Raw genomic sequence first — 17254 nt, 5'->3', positions numbered from 1 at the left:
CCATCTCTCCCTCCTCTCCTCCCCTCCTCTCTCCCTCCTCTCCTCCCTTCTTCCTCTCCTCTTCTCTTTTTCTCCTCCCCCCCTCTCCTCCCTCCTCCCTCCCTCCCTCCCTCCTCCCTCTCCCTCCCCCTCCTCTCCCTCTGCTCTCTGCTCTCCAGCCCAGCCCGGTTGGTCGGTGTGGGCCAGGCTTTGCCAAGGGCCCAGTCCTGGTAGCAGCAGCCCGGCCACATGGCTCTGGGAGTGGGGAGAGGGGGCCGCTTCCTCCCCTGCAGGGCCCCCACTCCGCCTGTGGCGCTGGAACCGGGCGCTCCCCAACTGGCAGCCTGTGTGTGTGTGTGTGTGTGTGTGTGCAGTGGGAGCACGGCGAGCAGCTCGGACGCAGGCGGGGATGCGATTAGAGCACACACACACACACACACACACACACACACACACACACACACACTGCATTCACAAATGTGTGTGCACACATACATACACATACATGCACTCTCTCTCTCTCTCTCTCTCCCAGAAGACACACACACTCCAAATTCACATACACACAAAACGCACTCACCACATAGATACCAATACTATATCTAGAAACATTGCATTAACATTGCATTAACATAAGCACATATACATACACAGACACGGACACATTTCTAAAAGACGCACAGACACACAACATCACTTGTGCCCTTAGAAACACACACACACACACACACACATAGCACACACACACACACACACACACAAAGAGCTGTACATGTTTGCATGACATGCTTTTGCACAAACACACTCACACATTCCCACTTAGCACATCTTTGAACCCCTTATCTTGTACACACACATCAATAACACATACACACTCACTCTTCTAAATGCACATACTAATACAAACCTTTATCTACACATCTACACACACACACACACAAGCGTGTATATTGCCAGTCTGGCTGCTGCTGCTGTTTTGAGTGTGAATGTGTTGTGCATGTTGTGTGTGATAGCACATAGTTCTTAAATAGCTTCAGGTGATCAGTGGTGTGTCTCTGACTTGTTTAGTTTAGTGAGGAGGGACGCCTGGGTGTGTGTGTGTGTGTGTGTGTGTGTGTGTGTGTGTGTGTGTGTGTGTGTGTTTAGTGAGGAGGGACGCTCAGTGTGTGTGTTTAGTGAGGAGGGACGCTCGGTGTGTTTGTGTGCTTGGTATCTCTGACTTGTTTAGTTTAGTGCGGAGGGACGCTTGGTGTGTGTGTGTGTGTGTATATGTGTGTGTGTGTTTAGTGCGGAGGGTTGCTCGGTGTGGTCCATCTGGCCTACCTTTGTCTCCCGGTGCTTGTGTGATTTAAAAAAGCAGATTTCTGCGCTCGCGAGCCAGTTGCAACCCCTCCAGCGCCACACACTAAAAAAAACAAAAAAACAATCAATACATCGTGGGAGTTTTCCCTCCAAACCACACCACACTCTGTCCAGCACACTGCGGTGGGACTGGTGTGTGTGTGTGTGTGTTTCTTTGTGCGTGTGCGCATGCATGTGTATGCTTGTGAGAATGTTTCCAAAGTTTGAGAGTTAATTCATTCGTGCCATCGCCTACCCACAAATTTGGGGAGGGTCTGAAATTGGACAGCCTCCCGAGCAGAATTAGTTGCAGTGAGTTTTGTTAGGAATTTGGTGCTATTGCCCAGAATGATATGGTCATTAGAGGCAAAACAACAGAAAGAATCCCAATATGTGTGTGTGTGTCTATGTTCATGTTTCATGTTTTGTGTGTTTGGTGTGCGAGTATGATGTTGGCATATTTGCATGTGTCTTTGTGGTGTGTGTTTTTGCAGTGTGTGTGTGTGTGTGTGTGTATGTGTGTGTGTATTGGTGGTTGTGTTTTTGTGCCTATCCCCCCAGGTCTTTGTGTGCTGTTCAGATCAGAGATGGAGTGTTGTAGTTCTCTGCAAGGTTGGGAGCATATGCTTACAACTGGCCCCCAGCCAGGACTGCCTGTCATTAAATAGACATACCAATTAGGAGCACTTTCTCTCAGAAAGGTGTCGAGTGTGTGTGTGTGTGTGTGTGTGTATCTGTGCCTGTGCTTTGAAACAGCAACAGTGGTGATGCATCTGCCAAGCGTCCCCTATCTGACGTCCGCTGGATCCTTATGACCCACACACACACACCTTGCTCGTCTCTGGCTTCCAGAAACTTCTGCGGTTCACGGTGGCTGCCAGCCGAGAGACATCTGACTTGGCGCAGTCGGCAGGATTGCCTTTTTCCTGGTGTTGCCGCCAGGCGTGTTTTCGTTTCTTTGCCAGCGTAGCTGCTGGTGAGGGCACAAAGGGGTTTTAAGCGGGTTCAGTGAAGCAGGTGCAGCAGGTGTAGCAGGTGAATCAGGTGTAGCAGGTGTAGCAGGTGTAGCAGGTGTAGCAGGTGTAGCAGGTGTAGCAGGTGTAGCAGGTGTAGCAGGTGTAGCAGGTGTAGCAGGTGTAGCAGGTGTAGCAGGTGTAGCAGGTGTAGCAGGTGTAGCAGGTGTAGCAGGTGCAGCAGGTGTAGCAGGTGTAGCAGGTGTAGCAGGTGTAGCAGGTGCAGCAGGTGTAGCAGGTGTAGCAGGTGTAGCAGGTGTAGCAGGTGTAGCAGGTGTAGCAGGTGTAGCAGGTGTAGCAGGTGTAGCAGGTGTAGCAGGTGTAGCAGGTGTAGCAGGTGAATCAGGTGTAGCAGGTGTAGCAGGTGTAGCAGGTGTAGCAGGTGTAGCAGGTGAATCAGGTGTAGCAGGTGTAGCAGGTGTAGCAGGTGTAGCAGGTGTAGCAGGTGTAGCAGGTGAATCAGGTGTAGCAGGTGCAGCAGGTGTAGCAGGTGTAGCAGGTGTAGCAGGTGTAGCAGGTGTAGCAGGTGAATCAGGTGTAGCAGGTGCAGCAGGTGTAGCAGGTGTAGCAGGTGTAGCAGGTGCAGCAGGTGTAGCAGGTGTAGCAGGTGTAGCAGGTGTAGCAGGTGTGTTGGAAAGGAGAGAGTAGGGATGAGGTTCTGTTTCCTTCCTGTCAGAAACGTCCACCGTGTTGATTCTCGTCTCACATTAAGAGCGGCAAAACATCTGGATAGGCAACTGTATTGACTTCTCACATAAAAAAGGCGACAAAACAGCTGGATAGGCGTACAGTGTTAATGTCTCACATTAAAAGGTGGCAAAACAGCTGGATCACTGACTGTTTTGACATCTCACATTGAGTGTGGCAAAACTCTCCCATAGGCTTTCTGTGGTAATTCACTGGTGTCATGAACAGAGTGAAATAAAGAGTCAAAGCTCCTGTTCAACAAACTGGTGTGGATACTGTGTGGGTTATGGATTATTTATTTATTTGTAACATGTGGTGTCTACCTCCCTCCCTCCCATCAGGCATGGCAAATGAGTATGTAATGTGTGTTTCTTCAAAAGTGTGTGTGCCTGCTGGTAGATATACATAGATATTACATGCAGTCGACTAGTGGGGTCTGGATTACCCTGGGTGTTCCCATGCTGCCTTGCGCGCGATTTGATTCACGCTGCTAAGGCAGCCTGGAGACCATGGAGCAAATTTTCGCCTGAGATAGGGAACCAATCACAGAACAGGGGAAAGCAAGACGATGATGAGCTATGCACAGACGCATTTGATAGACATCCATTGGCACCCAATAAACGGATCTGGGCATTTTTTTCAAATACGAGAAAATGAACGTTTGGTTCCCAGACCACGTCTCATTGAGAAGGATCTGGAGAAGGTCTGGATGTGGTCATGTACTAGATGATGTGTGTGTGTATATGTGTGTTTGTAGTGTGTAACGTGTGTGTGTGTCTCCAGGAGCTGGAGGATAATGACTACGGCCGCGCGGTGGACTGGTGGGAGCTGGGTGTGGTCATGTACGAAATGATGCGTGTGTGTATATGTGTGTTTGTAGTGTGTAACGCGTGTGTGTGTGTGTGTGTGTGTCTCCAGGTGCTGGAGGATAATGACTATGGCCGCGCGGTGGGCTGGTGGGGTCTGGGCGTGGTCATGTACGAGATGATGCGTGTGTGTATATTTGTGTTTGTAGTGTGTAACGTGTATGTGTGTGTGTGTGTGTGTCCAGGTGCTGGAGGATAATGACTACGGCCGTGCGGTGGACTGGTGGGGTCTGGGCGTGGTCATGTACGAGATGATGTGCGGCCGGCTACCCTTCTACAACCAGGACCACGAGAAGCTGTTTGAGCTCATCCTAATGGAGGACATCAAGTTCCCGCGCACCCTCTCCTCTGACGCCAAGTCCCTGCTCTCCGGACTGCTCATCAAGGACCCCAACAAGCGGTACGATTGGACACCAACACGCCAACACAGACACGCCAACACAGGCTAGGCTACAGTGAGCACACAGGCTAGGCTACAGTGAGTACACAATAAGCGGTACGATTGGACACCAACACAGGCTAGGCTACAGTGAGCACATAGGCTAGGCTACAGTGAGCAAACAGGCTAGGCTACAGTGAGCACACAGGCTAGGCTACAGTGAGCACACAGGCTAGGCTACAGTGAGCACACAGGCTAGGCTACAGTGAGCACATAACATATGGGTGTTTTAGTGCTTTGTTTTCAAAACTGCCTCAAAATGAAATCTTCCCAAAGTTTTTCTTTTTTCCCTTCTTTTAATCTACATCTGTTGAAGGATGAAAAACGTCCCATGGTAACTGGTCACTGAAGGGTTTGTAGGTTCACAGTTCCAATACTATAGTTGGAGTGGACATTTTCTACATGCAGTATGAATGCAAGTTTAGAAACGCTAGTGGAAGTTAGCGTAATTAGTTAAAATAATTAGGTATGCAATACACACTGGATATATAGACCCTTGTTATTGCTGGGCACAAAGTCACCTTGTACAGCTCACACAAACACAAGACACAATCACACACACACAACCACACAGATGTTCTCTTTAAAGAGCCCATATACACAGTCCCTCAGCACAGCACAACAGCGCGCACGCACAAATACACACACTGTCACATATACTCTCCCACAATTCTAGAAATTACTAATATGAAAGTGTGTAATGGAGACCACACACACACACACACACACAAACAAATCCTCTTGCGATTTCTCTGAATTTGACAGAGTGTTGTTAAGATTGAAGGACCCTCTTCTTTTCCTACAGTATGTGTTCTCAACCAGAACAGGTGTTACAAAAACAAAGATGCACAAACTCTCAGGCTTTAAATTGTTTGATGTGTTTCTTTTCCTTCTGTTTTGTGTTTTTTCCTCTTTTGTAATTATTTTTGTTTTTCATTTCTGTTTGTTTTTTTGCAGACTTGGAGGGGGTCCAGACGACGCTAAAGAAATCATGCGACACAGTTTCTTTACAGGAATCGACTGGCAAGACGTTTATGATAAGAAGGTGAGTCTTTCATGTTGCAGCTGTGCAGCCACAACAGTTGCACAAACAGCTCCATCAGTTTTTGTTCAAAAAGAAATCCCTGAATGAGGTTCTTCATATTGTAAAACAAAAAAAACAAAACAAAAAATATATACATATATATATATATATATATATATATATATATATATATATATACACACACACACATTTAAATGTAGGGAACTAAAAAGAATAGCATGGATTTCTCCAAAGAGAGGATAACAGGAAAGGAGGAGTTGAAAACGTTGAGCATATGTCATTTGAATGTTCCTTACACTGCATATGACTTGTAAATGAAGACACTTGACTTTAACACTGCATTCAGTATATGACTTGTAAATAACAGTGTTAAACCTGGCGAGAGATCGCAAACTGTCTGTTGGTGTCATCATGCCTCTTTAGAGAAACTCTGTCATGTACAGCTATTATGTTCAATATCTTTGTCCTTCACACACACACACACACACACACACACACACACATATACCTCTGCTCCTGTCACCTCTGCCTGACATGTAGTGTAAGTTGTATCTGGATGTGTGTGGAGTGTGAACAGTGGCCCTGCAGGGAGACCCCAGGTCTCTGGTACCCCAGGTGAAAACAGGTGGTGTGTTGTCGCCCTATTCCCACTCTCACCCCCCCCCCCCACCTTCACCCCCTTCTCCTCTTTCTCTCTTTCTCGGTATCTGCTTCCGTAGCTGATACCTCCCTTCAAGCCTCAGGTGTCATCCGAGACGGATACCAGGTATTTTGACGAGGAGTTCACGGCACAGACCATTACAATAACTCCCCCTGAAAAATGTGAGTCACGATCCTTGCCCCCACCCTGTCCCCTCTCTCTCCTCTTGCCCCCATCCTGTCCCCTCTCTCTCCTCTTGCCCCCACCCTGTCCTCTCCTCTCTCTTGCCCCCACCCTGTCCTCTCTCTCTCCTCTTGCCCCCACCCTGTCCTCTTGCCCCCACCCTGTCCTCTCTCTCCTCTTGCCCCCACCCTGTCCCCTCTCTCTCCTCTTGCCCCCACCCTGTCCCTCTGCCCCCACCCTGTCCCTCTGTCCTCTTGCCCCCACCCTGTCCCTTGCCCCCACCCCCTCTCCTCTTCTCCTCTTGCCCCCACCCTGTCCTGTCCTCTTGCCCCCCACCCTGTCCCTCTCTGTCCTCTTGCCCCCACCCTGTCCTCTTGCCCCCACCCTGTACCCTCTCTGTCCTCTTGCCCCCACCCTGTCCTCTTGCCCCCTCTTTCTTGCCCCCCACTGTTTGTCTGCCCCATCCTGTTTGTCTGCATCATGGTCTGTTACCCGTGCATTTTTTCAGGACTATAAGTCACACTTTTTTTTCATAGTTTGGCTGGTCCTATGACTCAGGTGTACATATACATACATACATATATATATATATATATATTTATTTATATATATATTTATATTAGGGCTGTCAAAATAACTGATTAATTTCGATTAATTAATTTGAGAAAAAATAATTGATTAAAAAAATTAGTGCAGATGAATCGATTCCATTATGACCTTTGACCCCGAAAGCCTTCTAGTCAGTAAAAATTAGACTGTAAAATGAAGGAGAGAGAAGAAAACGTGCTGCCTGGATCATTGATTGGAACATTAACTTTTAAAAAATGGCCTGATGGTGTTAAAAATAAAGTGTTGAAAATAAAGTCCTCTGCAATGTCTGCAGCAAGGAATTTGCATATCACCGGAGTTCATCAACTCTATAGTCACACATCAATGCAAAGAAATAAGGGTTGACTAATTTTCATTGTGTCCCCTAGGTTATATCTGTGGCCTGAAATGCCTTGTATGTGAAAAAAAAAACTTCTTCCCGAAGCACATTTGAATTTATTTCCTCAGCATATTAGGTCATATCATAGATTATTATGGCAATTATTTGAACAGTGAAAATAATAATAAAAGAGTTTTTGAACTTTAATGTCACTAATGCTGATTATTCCATGATTCATTTGAATTTAAATATTTAAAATACCTTCACAGCAAAAATTATATATGCAATTAATTTAGATTAATTAATCACAGAGTATGTAATTAATTAGATTAATTGTTTTAATCGATTGACAGCCCTAATTTATATATATGGTTTTTCCTCTTCATGACACATTTTTTGACTGGTGCGACTTATACTCCGGTGCGACTTATAGTCTGGAAAATACGGTACTTGGCTAATTTCAAGGCATTTTATCACTCTGTAACATAACACATTAGTGTGCTTTCTATGCTGTGCGTTTGCATACGGCTGTCATACAAAGGGCTCTGCAATCATATGACGTTGAAAAAGTAGTGGTCGTAAATAAATGACAGTGACAATATCTTTTCATTGTAACTTTATCATCATGTTATGGAAAATGAATGATCTCTTCTGTGTGTGTTGCAGTTGTTATCAACCACTGTGAGATATGGTGAACGCTTCACTGTGTGTTTCTTATCATCTCCTCTGTCTTCCACAGTTGACGAAGATGGCATGGATTGTCTGGACAACGAGCGAAGACCCCATTTCCCACAGTTCTCCTACTCTGCTAGTGGACGGGAGTGAGTTCCGCACGACAGAGTGCCGCTGCCCATTTCCTCATGTATGGTTACCATGGCTACCACTGGACCATCAGCGCCTAACCAACCTCTTTCCTCTCTCTCTCTGTCCCCAACTCCCTGACCCTCTCATTTGAGTTGTTTCACGCACTGGGTGGACTGTAAGGGCCATGACCCAAAATGGCGGTGTATTGTCAGGCACAAGTTTGGTGTATTTTGGGCACAAGTTTGGGCTACAAGTCTCAAGCGCCTACTCACTGCTTTTTATTGCACTGGTGGACTGGCAAACTAGGGTTTAGTTTTGTCTCAGTTTATTTGTATTTTTATTTCTCTTTGTTTTTGTTTCTGGGTTAGTAGCTTCATACAGTGAGCTGGTTTAGTTTTTCGATTTTTATTTTATTTTGTTTGTTTGGGTCAGGATTTTACAGTTAGCTTAGCTTAGCTGGCCATGATCACGGCCTTCCACGTTTTAGCGGGAAAGTGACCAGAAGGACCTGCCTTACTCTCCCCGTCTCGCTCTCTCCCTCATGGAAAGGTGAGGCACATCTGCTCTTCAGATTCACAGGAGGTTTTGCCGGGGGGCAGATAATTCTGCCCCATGAGATTACGTGCACACACACACACACACACACACACACACACACACACACACATGTACCCCTCTCCCTCTGTACCAGCCCAGAGAACCGCTAACTGTGGACCAGATAGGGTTCAGGTCAGGAGCACACTCATACATACTCATATACACACACACACACACAAAACCTCACTCACACTTAGGTCTAGATTGTGTCCAGATTTGGAGCTCACACAAACACACGCATACATTAGGGACTGGATCAGACCCAGGTTGAAACTGTATCTGATCTGACCCAAAATCAGAGGGTGTCCGGGCGGAGCTCCACATCCTCCCCTCTCCTTGTCTTAGCTTAGCTGTAGCTAGTAGCCGTTAGCTTTGTAGTGTTAGACCATTTAGAAACTGCCAGAAACGGTTCGCTCAGGCTACGCAGATGAAAAAGACAACAAACAAACAAACCAACCAACAAACAAACCTCTCTTTTCGTCTGCAATCAAACTCAAGTAACAGGTACAGCAGCTTTACTCTGGGGTCTCCCACGGCTCAACGCAGGGGCCCCACACTCATGCCACTAACTGAACATGCCTCAAAACGTCTCTGCTCGCTCTCTCGTGGACAACTGTGTCAGTAGATTAGGATTCCTACCGACGTTTTTTAGTTTTTTATTATTGTTATTTCTGCCGCCACTGACAACCACAGTCATATGGCTTAACTTTTAGGTAGTTCTGCCCTGTAGTTTCAAACGGAAAGAGAAAAGTCGTCTCTGACAGACCCTAAGTCAGAGACGTTTATTTTGTTACAGTCTACATGCAGAGCTCTGAAGTGGACCAGGTCTGAGAAACCTTGTGACGTTTCCGTGGTTTCCGTGACGTTTCCGTGGTAATCCTGTGAATCCAAGCAATGCTTTACCTTTCCATGGCCCTCAAAGTTCAGTTCCATTCAGGGTTAATTTTCCAACAGTCTTAAACTATCGTCCACCAAGCGACCAGACAAATGAACAAAATCTATGTGCGAGGCCTCCAGAGCTAGTTACTGATCTATAGAGTATCTTATCCCTTGGAAGATGGTGTGTAAATATGCAAGGCTTTATTTTGACGTCAGTGCAAGAAAAAAAAAAAAAAAAATACTTTTTTTGCTGTCATTGTATTAGTAGTCAGCTGATGTAACACAGTATTCAGAATGCATTACACACAAACACACACCAACACATACAAAATGTGAATGATAAAGGCAACATTTAGAGCCGTATATAATGATGCCACTTTTCCACAGGAGGAGGGGCTTAATATATATATGGGTGGGCTTAAGGGAATAGCTCCTCCTATGATGTTAAAAAGTGCAATCACAGGAAATGACTTCCCTTTTGGGGCAGTTAGAAGGCTGATAGTAAATAGGGGATTGGTACTGTAAGGGAAGGGGAGGAAAAATATCGATTTGTTTTTTAAGACCGAGGGATTTTTTTTTCTTTAAAAAATCTGATTGTTTAATTTATTTGTTGTTGAAATTTTTGTGTTATTATTATTATCATCATCATATTTTTTTTCCTACTACTATTGTTAGGAGTATTATCCAGTTTTTTTCTGGATTAAAATGCACCTCAAAAATGGCTTAAGAATGTAGACAGGGCAATGAAAAAGGCCTTTTAATGTTGATTTGCTTTGACTTCAAATTTATTTTCCTATCGTCTCATACCAAAATATAATGATGTCAAGAGCAATGAAAAGCTCTAACTCAAAAGAAAGTTTGTCAGTAGTCTACCTACAGTCTAGTGGTACTGTGTTGTGTGTTACTTTGGTTTTAATTTGTTTGTTTGTTTGTTTGTTTGTTTGTGTCGTGTGTGTTCTTTCACATGGCTATGTTGTCTACATGAGGTACAGTCCCAAATAGGAACCGAACTGGTGTGCCAATCGGGCCCGTATTGGCACCGGAGACGTTCCGCAGAGTCCGAGTACATGGGACATCTAAGACACAAGATGCAACCCAGCCAGTGCTGTTGAGTCTGGAAATCCCTGTGAGAGAAAAGAAAAAGAAACACACACACGCACACACAAATACGCACGCTGCATAAGTCAAACTGCCGTTATGAAAATACCTGTTTAAACAAGCTGCTAACGACCCATACTTCGCTTGTCATTTTGATCCAAGTCTGATGCATAGCAAACTCAAAGGACCCATGAATAAATAGAAGGAGCCTGTAGATTTAAAAGTGAAGAGCAAATACGTAAAAACGTCAAAACACATCATTCCACGTTTCATAAAAGTATCCCTAAATACCTCTGTTATCATTCTTCATTTACACTGTGAATTTCAGCCAGCAGTGGACGCCAGAGGGAGGCAGCCGTGTTTGTTAACGATAAAAGCGTCGTGTCACTTCTCCTACCAAACAAAAACAAGTATTCTTTCACCCATTTTCTCAGACATTCTGCCCTTATTGATAAGTCTTCGGGCCAATTGAGACGAGAAGCGTTTTTCAGTCGTCTATGGTTAAAGGGCAACCAGAGCATATTATTATGCTTCACTACTACTTTATGCGTGTATGTGAAACGTACTCAACACATTGTTAAACACTGTTACATCACGTCAGAGATGGAGGCAGTGTAAATTCCCATTTAGACAACACGTTTACAAGGAATGCAGCATGCTGTTGGTGAGTTAACTAGGTTGGGATCCGTCAACAAGCTGCTCAGTTAGTCAGAGGCAACAAGAAGTGACGTCTATTGTACTGTCTATTCTTGCTGAAGTGTTGTATGGAGTAGTTTCTAGGTCATTTGTATTTGTTCGTCTCCCATGGTTTTTGCTCTTCAGGGTATTGGTTGTGTGCACAGTATGTGCCTTACAGGAAAAGTAGGTTCAATTTAGAATATTTTTTTTCTGGGGTGTGTGTGTGAAAGTGTGGTTGTTGTCAATTCAGCGTTGTAAAACTTAAGTTTGGGTCGTGGGCGCTGCATGGTGATGTTAAAGGAATGTCCTGGGCCACTAAGAGGGCTGAGAAAATGCATAAAGTATTGGATGCAGCTGTACATGAAATAAGAACATACCAGAGAGGTATTTTAGTGTGCAGTCCACTTTCAGTAGTCATATCAAGGGTTTGTGTTCATGTTTAATATTGCTTAAGATTAAGTTTTATTAACTTTGTCCTGATGTTACTAAGGGGCTATCCACTGTACGTAACTATACCATCTACTATCTACCACTATTGACTCAAGGCTAATGGACATGCTATAACATGTTTCACTGTTATGAGGGTGTGTTTGAGTGGGCTTAATTCTGCTATTGGAAGTTGTGGATGGTTTGATGTATATGATTTGACTGGGGTGTGAAGGTTGGCAACGCAGGTGTCAGTCGTTGAGAAACAAGGGTCTGCAAATCTGCCTGTGAAGTGTCGTTTCTCTCGAGAAGGTGGTTCCAGATGCATGATTTGACGGGCGAAATGGAGGTGGAAGCAGATGGGCTCATCCCGAGACTGGAGGTCGATCAATAACTAGGACGTTGACAAGAATATGGTGTGTGGGATGTAGATGGCAGAAGCGCAAGTTGTGCAAGTCGTTCTGCAAGGGCTGCATCTTAAGAGCTAAATATAAAATCAGACACACACACACACACACAGATAGTCAACATACAAATACACCACACACACACACACACAGATTGTGTTTCTGTCGCTGCATACATCTGAAGCATTGAGATCACATGGGAGAATAGTTCCAGTTCCGTTTCACTCCTAGTCACAGTTTTGGATTAAGGCGAGTTTGAGCACACAGTGTGTGTGTTGTTTCTGGGATCCCAGGTTATTGATAGGAGCGTTGTCCAGAGACGCAGGTGGAGAACCGATGTCCTCCCGCCTGCGTTGGCACTGTGTTGGCACAGAACTGTTGTGGAAACACAGGGTATGTTGCGAGATGTGGCAACAATTTTTTATTTATTTTTTTGTGCAATTCTAATCCATAAGTGGTTGTAGCCTGTGGTACACATCAACAACCCTGTCCTTTTCTCTCCCCCTCTCGCCAACACGAGTAGAATGTATATCGACTGAGTGTCAGAAAAATGGTTGAAAAGGAACTGGGTTTTTGACGCAGCCCTCACAGGCAGTATGTAGAGACTGGTGCGTTTCGCTCGAAGTGGAGTTTGGCGTAGGACGGCAGGATCTGTCACGACGACGTGCCGACCGTACCCCCTACCGTTTCGGCGAAGCTCTGATCTAAAAACTGCGGATATTCAATCCATTACACTTTGTCATTGACTGTCTTCCAGAAGCTTTGTTTGGGTCACTTCTGTCATGTGTTGTAGTGGGATCAATGGCTTAATGAAACTACTTGGAGCAATGGTTTAATAGGAGCATACTGCTGAACACAATGCATATTATATCTGTGTGTTTGTTTTGTTTATTTCTGTTTTATATATGCTGGTTTGTTTGAGGAGTAACTTGAACGTTTCTTATTTTCTGGTATTTGTGTAAGATCTAGACACTGTCTTTTGTTTGATTGTTTGTTTGTTTGTTTCTTTTTTTTTTAGCTGTGAATTTCAACATGGAGATAAACAAATGTTTTTGGGCACTTAACATTTTATTTAACGTTTTTATGCATTGATTGATTTTCACCATTTTTGAAGGAGCACTTAATAAACGTTTCTGCACTCTGTCTACTTGTCTTCGCCACAGGTCAGACAGAATGGCAGACACAGCTTGTACGCTCGCACTATGTAGGATAGGATAGGCTAGACTATGACACATTACTTTTCTTTCTGCTCGCCTCAAAATGGTATGTGACTTTCTCTTCGAATCTGTGTATACCTATACGTGTATGGACCCTTTCAAGAGAGTTCCATTATCAGCATCATAGTTGGCCCCACAAGACTTCCTTTTTAACATTCCATATGTTATCTTAATGCAGAGGAAGTAGATTGGGGCCCAAATAGAACGTTCAAGCATTGTTTTTGTTTTTATTGTTGAAAGGGTCTATACATTGACATCAGCTGGTCTTTACCATATTGACCACTACTGGAAAGCACAGAGTCCCTTCATGGAGATCATGCGTCTTTCTTTTTGTAAATTATAAATAAAAGAAGGAGATCCTTTCACATTGGGGATGTATGGGGCGGGTGGATTTGATATGTTCAATTTTATGCAAAAGTTGAGGCTCCCTTGGCTAACTGACGTCATGGCATTTTGTTATTTATTTATGCTTATTTATTTAGGGATAAAAGTAGAAAATACAGCCCCTGCAGTTAAGAAAACCAAACCCTTTTACAAATGTTATTACAATGTTTCTGATTTCATGGAGAAATAATAATAATAATAAAAAAAATAGACATGATTAATGGCATAATTGTGTCCCATGCTCAGAGCTTCTCGGATGTTTGCATTCAGCTGTAATGTATCTGGGGCAGCTGGTGGGAGAGCACGTGCTGGAGAGCCAGATTTGGTCCCTCCATGTTGAGAACTGTGTTTTCCTGTGCGCCAAGTCTGGACACAGTCAAGAAAAGAAAAGTCAAAACAGGAAAAAAAATGTTTGTGTGTGTGTGTGAAATTTGCTATTTAAACAGCTTAACCACGCAAAGAAAGTGGACTTGTCGACATCAAAATGTGTGCGAAAAAAAATATACGGCTGAAAAAAAAAGTATAGTAGAAAGCTTTATCCATCAAACAGCCTGCTCACAGAATGAGTCCGTGGGACCCAGACTCTTGTTTGCCCTTGAGAATGACCATCAAGGTCAGTTGAAGGTCAGAAGAAGAAAAAACGAGGCCATTCCTTGCCACCTCACCCCCAAGCTCTCCCCATACACAGGGAGCCCTTCCATAATATGGTCATGTGATGATGTGGGTTGTATCCTTATTAACTGCAGGGTCTCAAGCTGATTTGACACCTCAGACATACCTTTGCTGCTATACTGTTTGTACTGTCTACAACAGATTTTTTTTCTTGTTACCTTGCTCCTGATAGTGTATAATGAATGAGCATGAATTGTAAAGTATTTATTTAAAAACATAAAGGAGACATTCCTTTAAAAAGGAAGTTTTAAAAAAAAAAAAAAAAAAAAAAAAACCTTGTAATTAATTTTACGTCCATCTAGCTTTAGAGTTTGTGTCATTTCTTGAGCTTGCTAGCTCTGTCATTAGATCCATGTTAAGATCTAGTCATGTGGTTAAGGAATGTAAGAAGAAGGGGGTACAAAGAATAAAAAGAAGAAAGAAAGAAAGAAAGAAAGAAAGAAAGAAAGTACTTCAAACTGAGATGCCTGTATTGGTCTGCACTGAATAAAAAACATGGAGATTTATTTCCTTAACCATAGGACTCACACGGCTGTATTTCCTTAACCATAGGACTCACACGGCTGTGACTCAAACTGATAGACAGAAAAAAAGAGGACCTGAAGGAGAACTGTTTTTGTACACTGTACATCCTTGGTATTTTTACACGTAAATGTATACGATAGGGATGCACATCAACTTCCTTCCAAACAGATGGCTTAAATAAAAGCACTATGTCAATCTGCAGCCTGCTCTTATTTTGCCATATTTTATTCCCTGTTTTACGCTCTGCTAGTTTATTTTACAAACTCTTATTACATTACAGATAATGACATCTCTCATGTGGATAAGACCGTATATATTGATCTTAATATCAATGCACACACATTATCCTTATTATCATTATACTATGCCATTATACATTTTAGTGGCTAATTATATTGTCATATTTAAATTTATATTATTATCTTTTTAATTGTTTAATTTTTTTTTTTTAATTTCAATGCAAATGTGAAAATTTTCACCGATCTTATTTATTTTGGATGTGTGGGTGTACAGAACTGAGGAAGAGGGAACGATGCCTCAGTGTTGATGTGGAGCCATGCCTGAGCTAGTGAAAGTACACCTTCTACTTACACATTTTACAGACATCTCTTAATGGAAACCACACTGGGCAAAAATACATGCACAACATGGAGCAAACATTTTACTGAGTCGTAGTTCATTTAAGAATGCATCAATTTGTGTGTTAGCCAGTAAACTACAGACGTGACATGACTGGCAAGAACTACAAATTTGCAGACAGAACTAGAGATAAAAATAAGATTTTTCTTAGCATGGAGACATTACATATTTTATGTCAGTTGTATTTCATGAAGATGTTCAGTTCATCAAGAAAGGGACCAGAACTTGGCATGGTACATTTTATTTTTGTTCATTGTATTTAGAAATTAACTTGCTGCAAGTAAAACTTCAAGTACACTTTTCCACATTGGGAATTCAATCAGTGAGCTTTTAAAAACAAAAATGTACACTACATTTAAAAAAAAAAAAAGAACATTTAATCTTTTAAAAAAATTACAAAAATGTTTTATGAAAGGTTTTTAAAAGTTGCTAATTTTAGTCTATACAAACTCATATATAATTGGTCCTGTTTCTATACAGATTCATATATAACTGCTCCTGCTGTGCTGTAATGAAACAAATACATAATGAGGGTATATAGGGGCCCTGAGAGGCTGGAAGTGCAGCGCCTTACAGCCCCACCCTGTCCCCACTGTTTAACATGGCCTCGTTGTGGTGGAGGACCAGCTCCACCCTCTCAGAGAGAGAGAGAACAGGAGAGGCCAGAACCCCAGCAGGCTGCCCCAGCAACGAGCCCCCAGAGCTGGGCACAGAACTGAGGAACCTCCCCTCGCCTGCCTCTAACCTCTTACTGTACATTGAACACGACCTGCAACATATTGGATAGCCTCACACAACTCCACACACACACACACACACACACACACAGTGTATATACCGATGATCTGGCCTGATGCACCTTGCAGCCTCTGCGGGGTTATAAGAGTTTAGTGAAACTTGGCAAGAGCAGGAGCTCAGTATGCTTGAACAGACACTTCAGTTTTATTCAGATGAAACCAGGAGGCACTGAGCCAATAGTGTGTTCTAGTCCTATTTCAGTGGTACTGAACGTCACTGCACTGATTCAGTGTTAGCGTTACAAAACAAAACAACTGTTTGGTTATTCTAAAACACCACTTCCTCGAAATAACAAAACTGTTTGGTTATTCTGAAACACCACTTCCTCGAAATAACAAAACTGTTTGGTTATTCTGAAATAACAAAACTGTTTGGTTATTCTGAACCACCACTTCCTCGAAATAACAACATAAAACTGTGGTTGTTCTTAAAACAGCACTTTGTTAATATAACATGGACCTGTTTGGGTTGTTATTCTGAGATGTGATGTACTCAGAACAACGACATACAATGAAAACAAAAACACAAGTCACAAAAGGTCTTCATTTCAGGTGGAGGGCGAGTCGGACTGTCCAGCTCCAGGTGTCTGAAAGAGGCACAGAAGCACGGAGTCACCTAGAGGTCATCATTCATATAGACCCTTTCAATCTGTTCCTAGTGGGTTTCCGGTTGAAACGTTCAAAACCAAGGCAGACACTTTGAAATCAGACTTTTATTATTATTATTATTTTATTATTATTATTATTATTATTATTTAATTTGTCCCAAAGTTACCATTAGCTCACTGTTGTTTTCTGTGCCACCAGAATGACCTTAGAAACATGCATGTTTGTTCATGCCATTGGAAGGGTCTATAGCACAGGTATTCAGGGTTTCCTGCTTATTGAAACATAAGCCTCTTTTATTTGATGTATTTATGTATTTAAAGGGAGACTTAGGTAATGACATTTGTTACCAAATGGGTAAGTAGTGTGTCTAATGAGTTGTGCTGCATAACAGTGGCTTTAAA

General features: G+C 43.1%; 2 protein-coding genes across 3 annotated transcripts in view; one reads left to right on the top strand and one right to left on the bottom strand.

The window, feature by feature from the left end:
• The window catches only part of akt3a (v-akt murine thymoma viral oncogene homolog 3a), a 142720-nt gene extending 127711 nt beyond the window's left edge, over positions 1 to 15009 (top strand). The window contains exons 13-16 of the mRNA XM_048270020.1: positions 4072 to 4286; positions 5283 to 5370; positions 6090 to 6192; positions 7861 to 15009. Of these exons, the coding sequence (XP_048125977.1) occupies positions 4072 to 4286; positions 5283 to 5370; positions 6090 to 6192; positions 7861 to 7946 (492 nt within the window). The 3' untranslated portion in view covers positions 7947 to 15009. The remainder of the gene's footprint in view (positions 1 to 4071; positions 4287 to 5282; positions 5371 to 6089; positions 6193 to 7860) is intronic.
• Positions 15010 to 16606: 1597 nt separating this feature from the next.
• The window catches only part of sdccag8 (SHH signaling and ciliogenesis regulator sdccag8), an 80831-nt gene continuing 80183 nt past the window's right edge, over positions 16607 to 17254 (bottom strand). For both annotated transcript variants that reach the window (XM_048270167.1, XM_048270169.1), the window contains exon 18: positions 16607 to 16831. In XM_048270167.1, the coding sequence (XP_048126124.1) occupies positions 16793 to 16831 (39 nt within the window). In that variant the 3' untranslated portion in view covers positions 16607 to 16792. The remainder of the gene's footprint in view (positions 16832 to 17254) is intronic.

This window comes from Alosa alosa, chromosome 18 (genome assembly GCF_017589495.1).
Source record: "Alosa alosa isolate M-15738 ecotype Scorff River chromosome 18, AALO_Geno_1.1, whole genome shotgun sequence".
Classification (NCBI taxonomy): Eukaryota; Metazoa; Chordata; class Actinopteri; order Clupeiformes; family Clupeidae; genus Alosa; species Alosa alosa.
This window is presented reverse-complemented; position numbering and strand designations above follow the sequence as displayed.